At 44.6% G+C, this 17,703-nt stretch overlaps 3 protein-coding genes across 3 annotated transcripts; 2 read left to right on the top strand and 1 right to left on the bottom strand.

The window, feature by feature from the left end:
- The first annotated feature begins 1,080 nt into the window (after positions 1 to 1,080).
- Positions 1,081 to 6,758, top strand: LOC108059348 (probable multidrug resistance-associated protein lethal(2)03659). Its single transcript, XM_017144576.3, has 6 exons — positions 1,081 to 1,468; positions 1,678 to 1,932; positions 2,378 to 2,531; positions 2,593 to 4,391; positions 4,914 to 6,540; positions 6,605 to 6,758. The coding sequence occupies exons 1-6, from the start codon at positions 1,401 to 1,403 to the stop codon at positions 6,623 to 6,625; spliced, it is 3,924 nt and encodes a 1,307-aa protein (XP_017000065.2). The 5' UTR covers positions 1,081 to 1,400; the 3' UTR covers positions 6,626 to 6,758.
- A 244-nt stretch (positions 6,759 to 7,002) lies between these two features.
- Positions 7,003 to 8,018, bottom strand: RpL30 (ribosomal protein L30). The gene is made up of 3 exons (XM_017144577.3): positions 7,913 to 8,018; positions 7,660 to 7,850; positions 7,003 to 7,260 (listed from the first exon to the last, which is right to left on the bottom strand). The coding sequence occupies exons 2-3, from the start codon at positions 7,824 to 7,826 to the stop codon at positions 7,092 to 7,094; spliced, it is 336 nt and encodes a 111-aa protein (XP_017000066.1). The 5' UTR covers positions 7,827 to 7,850; positions 7,913 to 8,018; the 3' UTR covers positions 7,003 to 7,091.
- A 1,850-nt stretch (positions 8,019 to 9,868) lies between these two features.
- On the top strand, positions 9,869 to 10,521 carry robl37BC. The gene has a single exon (XM_017144570.3). It carries the CDS (start codon positions 9,964 to 9,966, stop codon positions 10,306 to 10,308), a length of 345 nt encoding a protein of 114 aa, XP_017000059.2. The 5' UTR covers positions 9,869 to 9,963; the 3' UTR covers positions 10,309 to 10,521.
- Positions 10,522 to 17,703: the final 7,182 nt, after the last annotated feature.

The following is a 17,703-nucleotide window of genomic DNA, read 5'->3' as shown; positions in this document are numbered from 1 at the left end:
AATATAAATGCTATACTTGTGGACTTGATTAGGAAATAGGAAATGAAATGATGAAATTGATGTATGGAATTTTTTTTTATGGAATTTCAATTATACCCGTAATAATGAACTATCAATACAGATTCTTTCACGGAACTGTTATACTTGAAAACTTAAAAGGGTATTAAAATAACCATAAAACGTAGATAAATATTTGTATTTTGAAGGGTGAAGATATTACGAAAAGGTTATTAACAATTTAACCTATGGTTAGTTAACTAATGACAATAAATATATGGAAACTAGTTACAACACCTGTTATCTTATCGGTAAAGGGTGCAGCAAATGTAAATACATATATATCTATAAATATTATTATACTATTGTGTCTTAAAATTTCTAGATACGTTATCTTAAGTTGTTAATTTGGGACGGGAAACAAAAATTGAAGAAAATGGTTATGGTACTAATGAGGGTACACAAACACAAACAAAGCTTATGAGAAAAGTTATGAAACCGTTCAGAAATGAAACACTTATGGTCAGAAGGAAAACGCCTATATTCAGAAGGGTTTATCCGGAGACAAATCAAAGTTGGAGAAATGCGAGGAAAGCTGACACGAGCGACCGAGCTGCACCTGAAGATTGAGGAGCCGTACATCCACACGATTACGAGCTTACAATGTTACTACGTCTATGTATGGTTGTCCACTGGGACCTACTACGGCAATGTTGTCTATGGAGACAGAAAAGTTGAAGATACGTCTATTGAAGATACATTCTACGAATCCAAACAAAACAAGCAAGTGGAGTAATTGAATCAAATTGCAAGGCACATATGTACATATCTCATCGCAGAGTTTTCCACCCTAATGTTCAGAAAGCTGGTAAAGTATAACAGGGAAATTATTTTATCATTTGTAAGAATTATAAAAATAGAACTTTGGGATGTAACGTAACCTAATTAGAAATACCTTTATCTTATCTTTGAGGGTCCACTCTAATGTTTTGAAGGCTGAAGTGACCATGTAAGTATGTGTATGTATGTATCAACAACGGCGCTCTCCCACATGCGTCAGCCGGTCGAACAGCTGATTCCGGGCTCGACGGGCGTTTGATTTGGCATTCGAAGCGTTCTGTTTCGCGACCATTGAACAGAATGATTGGAAAAGCGGAGCGTCGTGGACGGCGGCTCAAGTGATTTGTTTATTGCGTATCTACATATAGATACCGAGTGGAAAGTTTTGCGTTCCCAATTGTTGTTATCACGTGGCAAAATCCTGGTGCAGCATCTGTCGCGAGCAATTGAAATACATACATACGTTATGTTGATAAACATACTGTGATGAAATACTAAAATAAATCGCGGGTTAATTATTTATGAAAGCTTTTGAAATTCCGGGCTAATTTACATACATAATCATGCAGGCCAATAAGCTGCCCCCCAATCCGCGCGAGTCGGCAGGTATTTTATCCTCGCTAATGTTCTGGTACGCAATCGTTTCATTTTACCGCTAAGAAAGGGTTATCAAGTACCTTTAAGTGCATATGTGTGTGTGTGTCAATGCACCTGTCAACTGACGCCGAGAAGTGACATCCGAAGACAACCGTTATCGGATACCACATATTGTTCGTAGCCTAACTATACAAATTTCCCGCTGTTGCGAAATCGATTTACATAATTCTTCTCCAATTCCAGCTATGCCCTGCCCATTCTGTTCAAGGGTCGCAAGCAGACGCTCCAACCGACGGATCTCTACAAGACGCTAGATGAGCACGGAGCTGAGAGCCTGGGCGATGAGTTCTTCCGGGAGTGGGAGAACGAGGTGGCCCGTTGCCGGCAGAAGGGTCCCTCCGGCAGGGAACCCAGTGTCCTGCGAGTCATCGGACGCGTCTTTGGCTGGCAGCTCATCGTATCCGGCATAGCGATTGCCGCCTTGGAACTGGGAACTAGGTGAGAGCCAATATAAACCAATTATATTATTAGTAGATTTTAGGTAAAATCAAAACGCTTTAATATGATTTAAAGCCACATTTGATTGGTTAAAACTTGTTTACAAAAACCTCAATTAAGTTTTGCCTAGATCTACACAGAGAAAAAAAAAGACCAAAAATAATCATCCATCGGGTATTTTTTCATATCAAAATTATATTTCCGAACATATGATTTTGTACCATATTGATATGAAAACATACCATTTTGATATGACAAAATTGATATGAAACAATATCAGTTACATATTGTTCCGTTTTTTCTTTGTGTAATTATAACTTAATAAATATAATTTGTAACCAATTAAATGTGGCTTTAAATCGTATATAAAAAAATACGATTTCACCTAAAATCCGATGTCTAATTATTAGTATTAATTATAACAATTTAATTTACTTTATTATAGAGCCACCGTTCCGCTACTTTTGGCCGGACTCATATCGGAGTTCAGTGAGCATGGAAACGGTAGTAGCTACCACGCCCAGATCTATGCCGTAGTCCTGATAGCCTGCATCCTGGCCAGCGTTCTCCTCACGCACCCCTATATGATGGGCATGATGGTAAGAATCATTAGTAGAATTTAATTTTAAATCCTAATCGCTTCTATTTGAATCCCCCCAGCACTTGGCCATGAAAATGCGGGTAGCAGTGAGCAGTGCTATCTATAGAAAAGCTCTGCGCCTTAGCCGCACTTCGCTGGGGGATACCACAACCGGCCAGGTGGTGAACCTTCTCTCCAACGACCTCAACCGCTTCGATCGTTGCCTCATCCACTTCCATTTCCTGTGGCTGGGACCTCTGGAGCTGCTGATCGCCGCCTACTTTCTGTACCAGCAGATCGGACTGGCCTCCTTTTACGGGATCAGCATCTTGATACTCTATCTGCCGCTGCAAACCTACCTGAGTCGAGTCACCTCCAAGCTGCGCCTGCAGACCGCCCTGCGAACGGACCAGCGGGTGCGCATGATGAACGAGATCATTTCGGGCATTCAAGTTATTAAGATGTACACTTGGGAGCGGCCATTTGGCAAACTAATCGAGCAGCTAAGGCGCAGCGAAATGAGCTCCATTCGCCAGATGAACCTGTTGCGCGGCGTCTTGCTCTCCTTCGAAATCACCCTTGGTCGCATAGCCATCTTTGTGAGCCTCCTGGCTTTCGTTTTGGGAGGCGGTGAGCTGACGGCGGAACGTGCCTTCTGTGTCACCGCTTTCTACAACATCCTGCGGCGCACGGTGAGCAAGTTCTTTCCGAGCGGCATGTCTCAGTTTGCGGAACTATTGGTGTCTATGCGTCGAATCAAAGCATTTATGATGCGTGAGGAATCGAATATAGTTGATATGTCGGAGCAAAGGGAAGAGAAGCCCGAGGAGGAGCAACGTTTGCTGGGAGGTGTGGAAAAGAAGGCTTATCCCGTTGAAAATGGAAAAGTACCCGATGTCCTAGTGGACATCAGAGACTTGAGAGCGCGCTGGAGCCAGGAGCACCATGACCCCGTGCTGGACAACGTCAATATGTCGCTGCAGGGAGCTCAACTGGTGGCCGTGATCGGACCCGTGGGATCGGGAAAATCCAGCCTTGTTCAGGCTATCCTAGGAGAACTGCCGCCCGAGTCGGGATACGTTAAAGTGTCGGGCCGATACTCCTACGCCTCTCAGGAGCCATGGCTCTTTAATGCCTCTGTGCGCGACAACATCCTCTTCGGCTTGCCAATGGACAAGCAGCGGTATCGCACCGTCCTGAAGCGATGCGCCCTGGAGCGCGACTTGGAGTTGCTGCACGGTGATGGAACCATCGTCGGTGAGCGCGGAGCTTCGCTGTCCGGCGGTCAAAGGGCGAGGATCTGTTTGGCCAGAGCTGTTTACCGCAAGGCGGATGTCTACCTATTGGACGATCCCCTCAGCGCAGTGGACACCCATGTGGGTAGACATCTCTTCGACGAATGCATGCGCGGCTTTCTGGGCAAAAAGCTAGTGATACTAGTCACCCATCAGCTGCAGTTTCTCGAGCACGCCGATCTCATTGTGATCATGGACAAGGGAAAAGTCTCGGCCTGTGGCAGCTACGAAGAGATGCTGATGAGCGGCCAGGACTTTGCCCAGCTTTTGGTGGAGAGCACTCAAAATGGCGGCGGAGAGGAAGGGGATGAAAAGTCTCCGGCCTATTCCCGCCAGAGCAGCACTCTCAGCAACGGCAGTGCTAAGGGAAGCTCCTCTTCCCTGGAATCCATGGCGGAGAAGGAGAAACCAAAGCCTAGCGCAGCTCCAGTGCAGGAATCCCGGAGTGTCGGTCAAATCGGATTGGCCATGTACAAGAAGTACTTTAGCGCCGGCTGTGGGCTCCTGGTCTTCGCCCTGCTGGTCTTCCTGTGTACCGGCACTCAGCTTTTGGCGTCTGGCGGGGATTACTTCCTTTCGTACTGGTGAGTACTAAAAATACTTAAGAGGGAATATACATATTGAAAAAAAATGTCAATTTTTTTTTGTTTTATAAATTGGAAGAATAACTCTTTAAGAATGTGTCCTGAAAGTTTCAATAGGAAATTCTAACTATTTTGAAACTTATACCAGGATTACTTCACCCACCTTCCTTGTGCAGTAGATATATTTCATTACTTTAAATGCGTTTTTCTCGAAACCTTGTTTTCCCCAGCTGCGGATCGTGTATCTAAAAAAGTAATGGTAATGAAATTGCCCACTGTCTGAACCTAGATTATGTTGAAATTTGTATGTGTAAATATTTTTTTTATCAAGAAAAACCTCTCTTGACAAAAAAAATTAAATTAAAATTATATAAGAACAACGTAATCAACGTGCCAACTCATGAAATCTTAGCTCAATCCCTTATTGATAAAAAATAGCAAGAAAAACATGAAAAAATTGGAGTTCTATATGTATCCTTAAATATTTATTTAATTACTAATCGGCTATGTATTTTTTACAAGGGTAAAAAACACCGCGACATCCTCGTCACAAGATATCTACTATTTCACTGCCATAAATGTGGGCCTGGTTATTTGCGCCCTCCTGCGGACCCTGCTCTTCTTCAACATAACCATGCACTCCTCCACCGAGCTGCACAACTCCATGTTTCGCGGCCTCTCCCGTACGGCTCTGTACTTCTTCAACACAAATCCCTCCGGCCGGATCCTCAACCGATTCGCCAATGACCTGGGTCAAGTGGATGAGGCGTTGCCCGCCGTGATGTTGGATTGCATACAGATCTTCCTCACCCTGACGGGCATCATCTGCGTGCTGTGCGTGACCAATCCGTGGTATCTGATCAACACGTTGGCCATGGTCCTGGCATTTTACTACTGGCGTGACTTCTATCTGAGCACTTCGAGGGATGTAAAGCGCATGGAGGCGGTGGCTCGGTCGCCAATGTACTCGCACTTTAGTTCCACCCTCACCGGACTTCCCACCATCCGGGCGATGGGCGCCCAACGCCTTCTTATCGGGCAGTACGACAACTACCAGGATCTGCATAGCTCCGGCTACTACACGTTCGTCTCCACCAGTCGTGCCTTCGGCTACTACTTGGATCTCTTCTGTGTGGCCTATGTGATATCGGTGATATTGCACGGCTTCTTCAATCCCCCTCTGCACAATGCTGGCCAGATAGGTCTGGCCATTACCCAAGCCCTCGGAATGACCGGGATGGTTCAGTGGGGCATGCGACAATCCGCCGAGCTGGAGAACTCAATGACCTCGGTGGAGCGAGTGCTCGAGTACAAGGACCTGGAGTCCGAGGGAGATTTCACCTCGCCGGCAGACAAACAACCGCCAAAAAGTTGGCCTGCAGAGGGTGAGCTGGTGACGAAGGATTTGAGCCTGCGATATGTGCCTGATCCCAAAGCGGATTGCGTGCTTAAGGGCCTGAACTTCAGGATTAAACCCAGGGAAAAAGTGGGAATTGTGGGACGTACAGGTGCGGGCAAATCCTCGCTGATTAACGCACTCTTCCGACTTTCTTACAACGAGGGAGCGATAGTTATTGACAAGCGGGACACCAACGATATGGGTCTGCACGATTTACGCAGTAAGATCTCGATTATACCACAGGAACCCGTTTTGTTCTCTGGCACAATGCGCTACAACTTGGATCCCTTTGAGCAATATCCGGATGAAAAGCTCTGGAAGGCTTTGGAGGATGTTCACCTGAAGGAGGAAATTTCCGAGTTGCCCACGGGTCTGCAGAGCAGCATTTCCGAGGGAGGAACCAATTTCAGCGTGGGCCAGCGGCAGTTGGTATGCTTGGCAAGAGCCATTCTGCGCGAGAATAAAATCCTCGTGATGGACGAGGCTACGGCAAATGTTGATCCCCAGACGGACGCCTTAATCCAAACGACCATTCGAAACAAATTCAAAGACTGCACGGTACTTACGATAGCCCATCGTTTGAACACCATCATGGACTCGGACAAGGTACTGGTTTTGGACGCTGGTAGGGTCGTCGAATTTGGTTCGCCTTACGAGCTGTTAACGGAGTCAGAAGCCAAAGTTTTCCATGGCATGGTGATGCAGACGGGGAAGGCCAGTTTCGATCATCTCCTGAAAGTTGCCGAAAATGTAAGTACTGAAATATTAATTACCATTTCTGAATATTTATTTTAATTAAATATATTTTTTCCAGGCCAAGGAAAACCATATATAAAGCTGTAAGCTAATGAGCACAATTGTAAATGGCTATGGAATAGTTATTAGGTCAAAGGGTCCTCTCTGAATAGTTTGTACTTAAAGTTTTTGAGAAAAATGACAATAAATATGTACCTATTTTTAGAAAATAAATATATAAATCAACTAAAAATGGAACTGTATGACGAATATTTGGAAAACGGCATTCTCAAAATACGAAATCTGTTCTGGATAAAAAATTGAACTATGCCGATTATAAAATAGCCATATAAATCCGCCAGTAGCATACATATTTAAATGCTGTATAGCGACAATATTATCCATTATTCGCTGGTTTCTCTGCTTCTATTTTTACCAAGGTTGAGTAGAATTCCCAATACTAACGTTATCAGTAAATTACCAAAATAATAAGTGACTTTTATTTTTAACATTATCTCCGCTCATACAAAACTTTATTGTGTCGTCTTGTTCGATTAAAAATATGTTTATGCCGACTCCAGCGAGCGGATGATGTCCGAATCTCCAGGATCGGTGATGGACAGGGTGCACACGCGGAAGTATTTACCGCAGGCGGTTCCCAGCTCAATGTTGGTGCCGCTGTAGTGCTGGACCTCAGTCTTGGCCAACATGGCGTAGTACTCGATCTCAGACTTCCTAAAGTGGGGAAAAAAAGAAAACACGTTAGCAACAAAGATCTAGACTGAAAAAACGAAATCCTCTTGGTTTGACTGGTCAGTAAGAGTCTCTAGTATAAAAAGGATTCGTCAAGGCATTCGGAATCGGTAGGATCATCATAATGTGGTAGCAATTTAAGGCTATGCTATAGATTTCTTACCCAAGCCGTGTGGAATCCGTTTGTGGTGGAACCATGTGGAGGCGCTTGAGATTGACGATTGACTGTACTACTCCATAGTTTCCATCAACTACTCCGCTCGGAATCATACTTCTCAGTCAGCTTTAAGGCAGACTCCATATGGTTCCATCAAAAACGGCAACTTGGGCGCAGTGGAAATCTACTTCTCAGTAGCACAAAGTTTTCCATGAAGGTCTCACCTCAGGGCGGGGGTGTTGCTGGCGATGAGCACCAGTTTGGCCTTTCCCTGGCGCAAAGTCTTGAGGGTCTGCTTGTAGCCCAGGCAGTACTTGCCGGACTTCATCACCAGAGCCAGACGGGCATTGGTGCTCTCCAGCGCCTTCTTTTGTTTCTTAACGGCAACCATGTTGATTGTTTAAGTCACAGAGCACTGCGGGTGGTACAAGTATATTAGTTAATTAATTCCAGCGAGCTGCAGGCAAAAACACCCACCTTCGTCGGCTGACAATTGCAAAAAGAAAGAGGAAGAGCAAGAGGAAATGGGCACCACGTTTCGACCAGTGTGACCGTGGGGTTATCAAATACCAAAAAGAGTCTGTAAACGGCCACTCTGATTTGTCAGGTGGGTGTATTGGATATTTAGTTTAGACAGCCACCTGGCATAGCGGATACACACTGTGGCAGTGTCTCCGCTAAGCGAAACGTTGTTAACACTACCGTGGTGTGTAGCTCTGTTATGTGAAAGAGTTGGCAGCGCTGTTTTCTAATTCAATTCTTTGGAGATGCCAACTTGCCGAAGGGTAAGGCACCCGCGAAAATTTAAATTATTAACTCCAAGGCAAAACGGTTGTTCACAATTACTAAAATTACACTAAAACTTTATTTTTTTACAGCGAGTCTCGACCATTTCTTTATTTAATCGAAAATTGGCCACAGTTTTGACTCTTTAGGCTTCTTAGCTTAATTTCAGATTGCAAAAACATTAACTTTGAAACACAATTAACAAGAAACTCAACACAAAACTGATCTGATAATTATCATTATTTAAAAATGTATTGTGCCTTAAGTACTGACAGTTGGTGTGTGCATTAAAGTATCAATTGCTGTGTGTTGGCAAAAGACTCAGCGGATGTCTGTCTGCACAACCCCTGGATTGCCGTGTCAAGCTTTTACGTCGAATTATTGAATAAATAGTTCCGCACGGCGAAAGGGTCTGCAACGCCAAATGAATTATACAACGTGGATCTGGGTGACGGAAGGAGGAGGACGGAGGCGCCAGACGCAGGCCGGCACGTGACGACACCCCCGACCCCCAACCGAACCAATCCAACAGTCATAAAGTTCCCTGTTTGGTCGTCCTGAGCTCATCATCATCGGCTACGTTGCGTGCGTGCGCACTCAACTCGATTCCAGACAATCTGTGGCCTAGCCTGGCTTATAAATGATGCACAGGCTGCTGGGTCGGAGTGAACTTTTCAGTTCGAGACTTCAGCGCTTCGATTGTCGGGCTGTAATTCAACGCCATTTACGTGACCCCCACCACTCCGTTGCCGCATGCTGCCGGGCATGATTGCCTCTGCCGCCTGTACCACCGTGGGTGGTGGCGCCTGGTCCTCCGCTTCCTCCCCTTCCTTCCCCCGACGACGCGTGCTGCAACACGGATAAGGTCCAACCTTTGACATGGAGCCCGGAAATTCTTCCACTGGCTGACTGGCCGGATGGCTGGTTGTCCTTGCCAATAGCCACGGGGCAGATCTGAACTCCCTCGGCGAAATTAAGTGCAAGTCCGTCGAATTGGCTTGGCCACTGGTTTCCTTTGAAAGTACACATAATAAAGGACTCAATTAGAGGATTGACTCAAATCATTTCCCTGCGGCATCTAACGTGATTTGACTGGAAGTTAAAGGTGTTACTTCGTTTTTAAAGCAAGCGCAAGTTTTATAGCTAATACAAATATAGAACTAAGTTTACTTATAGTTGTAAACTTAGTTCAATATTTAAACTTCAAGTCGGAATTTTAATTAAATTTCTTGATAGTGAACCACAAATATGTTTATTAAGAAATGACAAACAATTCACGGGCAACAATTCTAATTCGCTGTAACAAAAAATAATTAATAAACTAGATGTAAAATGTTCAAAAACGTATTTTCAACATTTTACACTTTTTAGACTTTTATTCTAGCTGGAACATACTGTTAAGAAAATTTCTATTATAACTTAAAAACAATAAAAAAGACAATTAATTTGTAACAACTACAACTTACCCAAATATTTAATTTGTAACAGATCAAAAAATCTTTTGGCAAATACTCAATAAATAAATAGTTCATTTATAAACATGCATTATTATATTTATTCTTATTAAAATATTAGCTTTAGCTACCCAACTAAAGAAGTGAAATTAAAAACTTAAACTTTGAAGAGAAACATAGATTTGTTCAGGTTTTTTATGTCAGATTCACGGCACTAGAATAAATTCCAAATTCTTCCCCATTCCAAAATCCCAAAAAGGGGCCACTTTCACCTGGGCCTTGGAAGCCATGACGACGAGCAATGTGCAGGCCACTTTCGAACGGCTGCTCCTCCTGCCGGGAGTGATTGGGGCCGTCTTGGTCGATGGCGACGGAGTGCCCGTCCGCACAAATTTACCCGAAAACGCTGCGCAGATGTACGCCAACCGGATGAGGCCGCTGGTGACTTTGGCGCGCTCCATGGTGAACGATATGGAGACTGGCGACCAGTTGAGCTACGTGAGACTGCGCACCCGCCGGCAGGAGGTTATGGTGGCCACCGAGAACGAACACACGATCATCCTCATCCAGGACAACCGGGCGCTGGACGAGTCGCGGCGTAGCAGTGCCGCCTCGGGGAGGTGGTCGAAGTGAAGCCAAAGGATTGGACCTGGGCCATTCCTGCATGCGGGCAGCATAAACAAAATGACATAAACAAGCTGCGCCAGCGGGGGGTTGGGTTTGCTGGGTGAAAAGTCCTTGCACGGACGAGCTCACAAATCCCAAGCACTGAACTGAAAGTGTGAGTCGGCATTGCTGCGCTGGAAAAAGCACGCAAAAATAAAATCCACATCCATGCGGGGTAAATTGTGTTTGTGTACCCTTTCTGAGGGTCGCTGGGTTAGGAAAAGAAGTTTGCAAGCCTTTCTAAATGAATTTAGTACAGGTATAAAATTATTTTATTATTAACATGAAAATGTTTTACATTATCTAACATTATTCTTAAAATCGGAATTTAAAGTTTAAACTAAAATCAAATTATAAATTTATGAGAAAAATTAATATTTTAAAGATTTGTTTAAAAACGAATGTCTTTAGTGTGTTTAGAATGTATGAATGCGATTTTGCATATTCACTAATTTACTAATAGTTATTTTAGTTGGAATAGTTTTATCCCGACTTTTACATTAATATTATTTTACCATGCGCATATCGATTTGATCCCGGCGTGTTTTTTTGTATTTTGTGTTTGTGTATGCTGTTTACTGAAAATAGATTGTCTGCTCTAAAAAAATTATACTTCCATATCATTTTACTTAGTAAATTTTTTGTAGGGTATACCAGGACTCGGTCTGCAGAGTAATTCTCCACATTTTTTCCTGAGTTCGTTTCGATTGCTGGCAACAACCGGCTGCCGTCACGCCATCAAGCATTCATGCCAACAGCAACAACAAAAACAAAAATGAGGAGGATGAGGAGGATGAGATGGAGGAGGACCCGCAGAGCAGCCTGTCGCCTGCACACTTACACACACTCATGGGCACGCACACAGCGACACGCCAGGCTTTACACGCCTCCGCACGCGTCACACGAAAGCACGAAACCAATTTAAGCACCCACATTCTCTCACCCAATTAGTCGCACACAGCTCACCCACACTCACAGCCACGTCCTCATCCACACTGGCATATCCCTTACCCTTACCCTCACCCTCACCCTTACTCTTACCCCACAGCCACATCATGGCGAACCCTCCTCCTCTTTTATCCCGCTCACGCACACTCCGTCGGGCTGCTTGTCGTCCTCGCCATCGTCATCGTCCTCGAGTCGAGTAGAGTCGAGTCGTTATCCTCGCGTGCGCACGCTGCATACTTTCTGGCTGAGCCCGATTAAGGGGTATCAGTGGGTATATGCATACGTACCGTAAAAGCCCACTGTACAAACAATTGTTTCCTAGCAGATTTTGCTAAAATATAAATTTATTCTATACCACGAAGGACCTAATAATAATTTATAAAATATAAACAAAAAACCATTTTATATAAAATCTTTGTGTGGCGTAAGCCCCTATATTATATTTTAAAATCAGAATTAGAATAATGAAGTCCGTTCTTTGGTGTTACTAACCAAGTCATTTTACGATTTTGTTTATATAAAATTCCTGGCATAAACTACATTTAAGTGATCAAACCCAAACTCAAAATTTTCCATTTTAAAATTCTTGGGGAACTTGTGTTTTTTAGTATTTCTTATGGAATGGTGTCTTATAATATAACTAATATTTTAAGACAAATTTCTGATGCAATTTGTTTAAAAAATAATTCTGCTTAAATACTTTTACTTTGCGAAATATTAAGTTAAAAGGTCAAACTGCCTTGCATATTTTGAATTTCAAAAGAGAAATCCTTATTTTTATAGGTATCCCTTAGTCGTCACTCGTTTAACTGCAATCGTTGTTGTTGTCATTGTGCCATCATCAGCGCCATAAGTAGCAGTCAGCAGTTGCCTCCGTCAGCGCCAGTAAGTTGTGCCGCCTGGTGGTGATGGTGTCGCTGTCGAGGAGGCGGGGGTGAAGGCCAGGATTCAGGGTGCCAGGATGGCCGGAGTGGCAGGGGAGAGTGTGTGTGTCTGTGTGGGATTGAAACGACCGACCACGGACTGCGGAGTAAGGACTACAGAGTGCAGACTTCGGACGGGGACGACCAACAAGCGACACGATAATCTCGCACGTCGCATTTTTAGTTGCTGTTGCTGCTGCCACAGTCGTTGCTGCTGTTGAATGTCCTTGTTGTTGCCGTCGAGTTGCCACACCCACCCCGAGTCCACCGCCCACCGCACGAGTCCTGGAGTCTGGTCCTGGCAGAAAGCCAAATGTGGCAAGTGGCTGATGTTGCTGCCGTGCCGATGTTGCTGTTGTTGCTGCTGTTGCCCTCCAACGTTGCTGATGTTGCTGCTGTGCTGGCTCACAGAATGTGGAGGGCAGAGGGGGCAGGGACGATGGTGGATGGTATTTGCCAGGCGAGGACTGCGCTGGGATGTGGAATCCTGTGTCTGCGTCGAGTTGTCGTTGCCTCCCTCCCAAATGTGTGTGCTGAGGGGCGAGCGACCGACAAATGCTTTCGAATTGCCATGACAATCAAACCGCTTACACGTACAGTGGGCACGTTGAATTATTTTTCGACCTGCAAGCCGCTTTTATAAACATATTCAAAATAACATTCATTAAGAATTGGCCGATACCTATAATTAAGAGATTGTTCATTAGGCATCGCATTCTTTTAATTTTTAAATAACTGACAATCTAATCAGTAATTAACTTCAGTTTCCAGAACACTGTTTTTCGATATAATTTAAACATCCTTTTTATACCCTTGTAGAGGGTATTATAATTTCAGTCAGATGTTTGCAACGCAGTGAAGGAGACGTTTCCGACCACATAAAGTATATATATTCTTGATCAGCACCAATAGCCGAGTCTATCTAGCCATGTCCGTCTGTCCGTCTGTCCGTTTCTATGCGAACTAGTCTCTCAGTTTTAAAGCTATCGCGATGAAACTTTCCCGAAGGTCTTCTTTCTATTGCAGGTAGTACATATGTCGGAGCCAGCCGGATCGGACCACTATATCTTAAGGCTCCCAAACAAATATAAGAAAATTCATTGTAACTTTGTAGGAAGTAGACGTTTTGATTCTTGACTACTTAAAAACAAAATTGAAATAAATCGAAACGCTGAATCTGGAATCCCTGGAACTGCACCGAGTGAGTATTCTTTTATCTACAAGGGTATATAAGCTTCGGCTGGCCGAAGGTAGCTTCCTTTCTTGTTAAGGTTCTTATATACAAAAAATTATACACGCAAAAAAATCGTCGCGATCAAATAGATATGCGCATGGTTTTGTTTTATCCAAAATCTTCTGTCGTACTTTTTTGTTGTTTGCCCTGGGTATAATCATATCCCGGCGGCGGCTCCAGGTATGGCTTTATCCGACTGGAGTAGCCCCAATTAATGCCACACTGTGAGGCAATATCAACAAGCGCCTGTTCCTGACGACGACGAGGCTCTCGAGGACCACGAGACACACTTCAGCCAGCGCCTTTTTCATGCCGTTGCGCCTTGGCCCGCCTGCAAGTGAGTGGCAGTGGGTGTAAGTGGGTGGTAGTGGGTGTGATGTGGCCTGGTCTGGTCTGGGCCTGTTTATTATCGCCCATCAGCGACCGCCCAAACCGCCTCTTCTGGTGGAAGTTTCGCCGTTGTCGCCGAAAGAGGATGACAAATAAAAAACTTTGGCACGGCACGGAAGCCTGCTGGCGGCATTCGCATAACGATGTCGGTGACTGCGGCGATGACTCCTCCTCCCCACGTAATTCTCCTCATCCTGCCGCACTTCATCCCTCCCCCTAACCACCGCCGAATCCTGGCAAAGCCCAAGTCCTGTGCACAGACTGGCGCACTTTTGAAGTTTGAGCTAAGTGACATGCTGTTTATTGTCGAGAGTGTTAAAATGTGCGCCCTGTATGTGTGAGTTTGCCCGTTTCTCTGCCTTATCCTGTTTTTGCGACTGTCTGTGTGCCACTCCTTCGGTGTGTCTGCGTGTGGTTGCCACTGTGCCGAGCAAGAAATTATAATGCCAAGCTTGAACACCGCACGCGCGGTTCGCAACGCCAGTGTCAAATCAACACTCAAAAATTATTTCGAAATTTTACTTAGTTTAGAGAACAGTATTAGGGATGTCTCGAATTTTGTTTCAGGCAAAATTCCCTTTAAAAACAAATATCGGTGTTGCAGAAAACATTCTAAAATCCAGTAGACATTTTAAAATCAACCAAAAAATAGGGTATCATAAAAATATTCTAATAATATATAAGTCAAAGCAAATGTACTGCAAAGCTCATACGAAACACTGATTTTAGTTAAAAACCAATTTTCAAAGCGTCGTCGGTTTCCGTGACTCCTCTGTACCTTTGTACCTTCCCAACACAACTTAAGGATAAGGATAATGCAACTTGCTAAGTTATAATTCAGAAACAACATTTTCCTAAATCTAGAATTGTAGTCCTTATTAAAAAAACTCCTTGTTTTACAATTAAATATAAAAATAATTAGTGAAACTGTTTTAAGAAATGGCATTGTTAAAAATGTCTTACAATTGGTGTTAATTTAAAATTAATAATTTTTCACAAGTAAAATTTCTACTCTACCCTGTTAGAAACATTGTAAAATATTTGTTGCCCCCGATTCGCTCAGTGTATCTTTTCACTAAAGGTTCTGCATGTTTCGGTTCACGCTCTCGCCGCCGTGCCGCCAAATACATACAAACAGACAGGCGACGACGGCGGAATAGGAATGGCTGGGCTGCTCCTCCTCCTGCTCCTGCTCCTGGCACGGCTATAGCTATAGCTATGTAATCCATGGATGTGCCACAGCACATAGCATATAGCAGGAGGACGCCAAAGTTGCCGGCTGTGGCATTGCGATGGCATCGGGCCAGGACGATGGCGTTCGTTGGCTGCCTTCTGTCCGTTCCGTCCGTTCTGTCCGTTCTGTCCGTTCTGTCCGCTCGTCCGTGGCACGTACTTTAGAAATTCCATGCAGATGTGCGCCGCACGCCGAGACGTGTGTTTTGATTTTCAGGCAAAAAAGGACGATGAAGAGGATGAGGAGCGAACCCCCAGAAGGAAAACAAGCAGCAGGACCTGCGGGCTGGGCGGGGATGCGGTTGGTTTGGTTTGGCAGGTTGCGAGTTTCTGGGGGCTAGGATACAGTTCGGTTGGCTTGGTTGGCTTGCATTGGGGATACGGAGAACGGGGATGGGACTCCTGGCAGTGGCAACGCACGAAAGAGCAGCCAAGCGAGCAAGCCGTGAAAAAAGTGTCGACAAAAACAGCAACGGCAGCGGCAACAGGAGGACTTTGGGCCCCAAGGAAAACAGCAGCTGCACTTGTTGGTGTGAGTAACGAGCGATGCGGACGCGCCTTTTTCAGGGCGGGAAGAGGATGGGTATTTGGATGGGTGGATGGGTGGGTGGCCCAACACTAACGGAATAATTGCAGGCAACTCTGAACGGAAGCCAGACGAACAGGCGGCGGCAGCTTGCTTTTCCTTTTGCTTCTGCTTCTGAGTTGGCTGATTTCGCACATAGATACCCACTCCCCAGCCCAAAACCAAACTGAAACCCACTCAGACAGAGGTCGAGTCTGGGCTTACGCCTTATTGTTGTGGACGTGGGTGTTAGCAGGCGGTGGGTGGTGGCTGTTGACTGGGTGGGTGGTTGCCCTTTGTGCTGTTTTGCCGGGATTTGGATGGGCCTGTGGACGGGGCGCTTCAGCAGCAGTTGCTCTCCATTTCCATGGCGCTTGGCAAGTGTCGTCTGGGGCGTGGATGTTCACTTACCCATTATCAAAGTAAATATCGGGTCGATTAGTGAGGCAGAACTATTTTAACTACTTCATTTCGTACATTTATACACTGAAACCTTTTGAAATTATTTGTGTTCGAATTCTAACCATATTTACAGCATAACAATTCTAAATCTTATTTTATTTTTAAAGAAATTTGTTCATTATTTGTTTGGAAATAATTGATCATCTATAATTGATAGCAGGGCATATTTTTAAAAAAGATACATTTTTAAAAAAGGTATTGTTGATACTAAGATTATTCAGAAGACGATTGGTTTGTTAAAATAGACTAAAATAAGACTTTGAGGATAATATCAAAGTAATCCCTGGATGTGAGTGCAAAATTATAAACATTTTAAAAAAGGTATTTGCTTAGTCGAATGTTCGTGAGTTTTATATAGCGGATAAGAATTTGATTTTTAAAATAGGACCCTTTTTTTAGGCTCCCCTAAGATAAATTACTGTTAAATACTATTTTGAAGATCATGTTTATGGGCATGTCTTTTATTCACATAAATCCGTTGAAAAAATCCTAAACTCAATTCCGAAAAAGGATTAAAAATTCACATTTAAGTGGTGTTAAAAAATAGCCGACATATGCTTAATAATATCAGTAAGCTGTCATAAGGTAATTTTTAGGTGTAACACAGTGTTATGTTTATTTCACATATCGTAGGGTAATTTAGGGGACCAAACTCTATTGATAGCTGATTTGTTGTAGTATTTAGGCATTCCATGACAGTGCTGCGGATGGTTCTACATTCTGGTTGCCTTGAAGCCTTCTGCTTTTGCCGGGCAAGGACCGACGTAGTAGTATGGCTTTTTAGCCGCAATGCCTCTCCTGTATTGCGATTGTGTGTGTGTGTGTGTGCGAATGCTATTGCCATGGTGTGGTGCTCCACGTCCGCCCATTCATCCGTTACGTGCGACCGTCTGCTGGCCCCCTTGGCACTCCCTTTTGCCCCGAAAGCCTGGTTACATGAGAAAACTTTGAAACTGGAGACATGATAACGGGCCGGAGAATGGAATGGGTGGCAGACGGACGGACAAACGGACAAGGACATGGTAACGGACAAGGACCAGGACACGGACACGGACAGTGGCGACTAGCTGCCCCAACGAGTGGCGGTGGCAATGTCTGATTGTCAGTTGGATGTGGAAAGAGGTTCTGGGTTCAGGGGGCAGCCGTTGAGTCGTTGAGCAGTTGCCACTTGCCAGCTATAGAAAATTGTCATAGGAATCATCATCGGCTTCGTTAGATGTGGATGTGGCCTCAGTGGTAATTGTGGGACATTTTGTTGCCAAAGTGGTGGAGCAGTGTGGCGGAAATGATGGTGGCTTGTGCCTGTGTGTGTGTGTTTGTGTGTGTTTGGGTGACTCTGATTGCCGCCACCACCTTAGAAGAGATAAACGTTGAAAGCACCGACCGTTGCCTAAGTATTGGGAGGTAATCCTCCGGGTCCGTGCGTAACTTTTTATGCCGCGGGGGAAAACCCTCCCCATTCCATTCCAACCACCCATCGTCTGTCACAGGTGCCGCGACTCCAAGGCTGAAGGTGAAACTGTAGAGGCAACACAAAAAGGCTGGGTGTAGAAAGATGGGTGGTTGGTTGCCGGGTAGCCATAATAGCTAAAGAATTACACACTCAC

The sequence above is a fragment of the Drosophila takahashii genome, chromosome 2L, assembly GCF_030179915.1.
Source record: "Drosophila takahashii strain IR98-3 E-12201 chromosome 2L, DtakHiC1v2, whole genome shotgun sequence".
In the NCBI taxonomy this organism is placed as follows: domain Eukaryota; kingdom Metazoa; phylum Arthropoda; class Insecta; order Diptera; family Drosophilidae; genus Drosophila; species Drosophila takahashii.
This window is presented reverse-complemented; position numbering and strand designations above follow the sequence as displayed.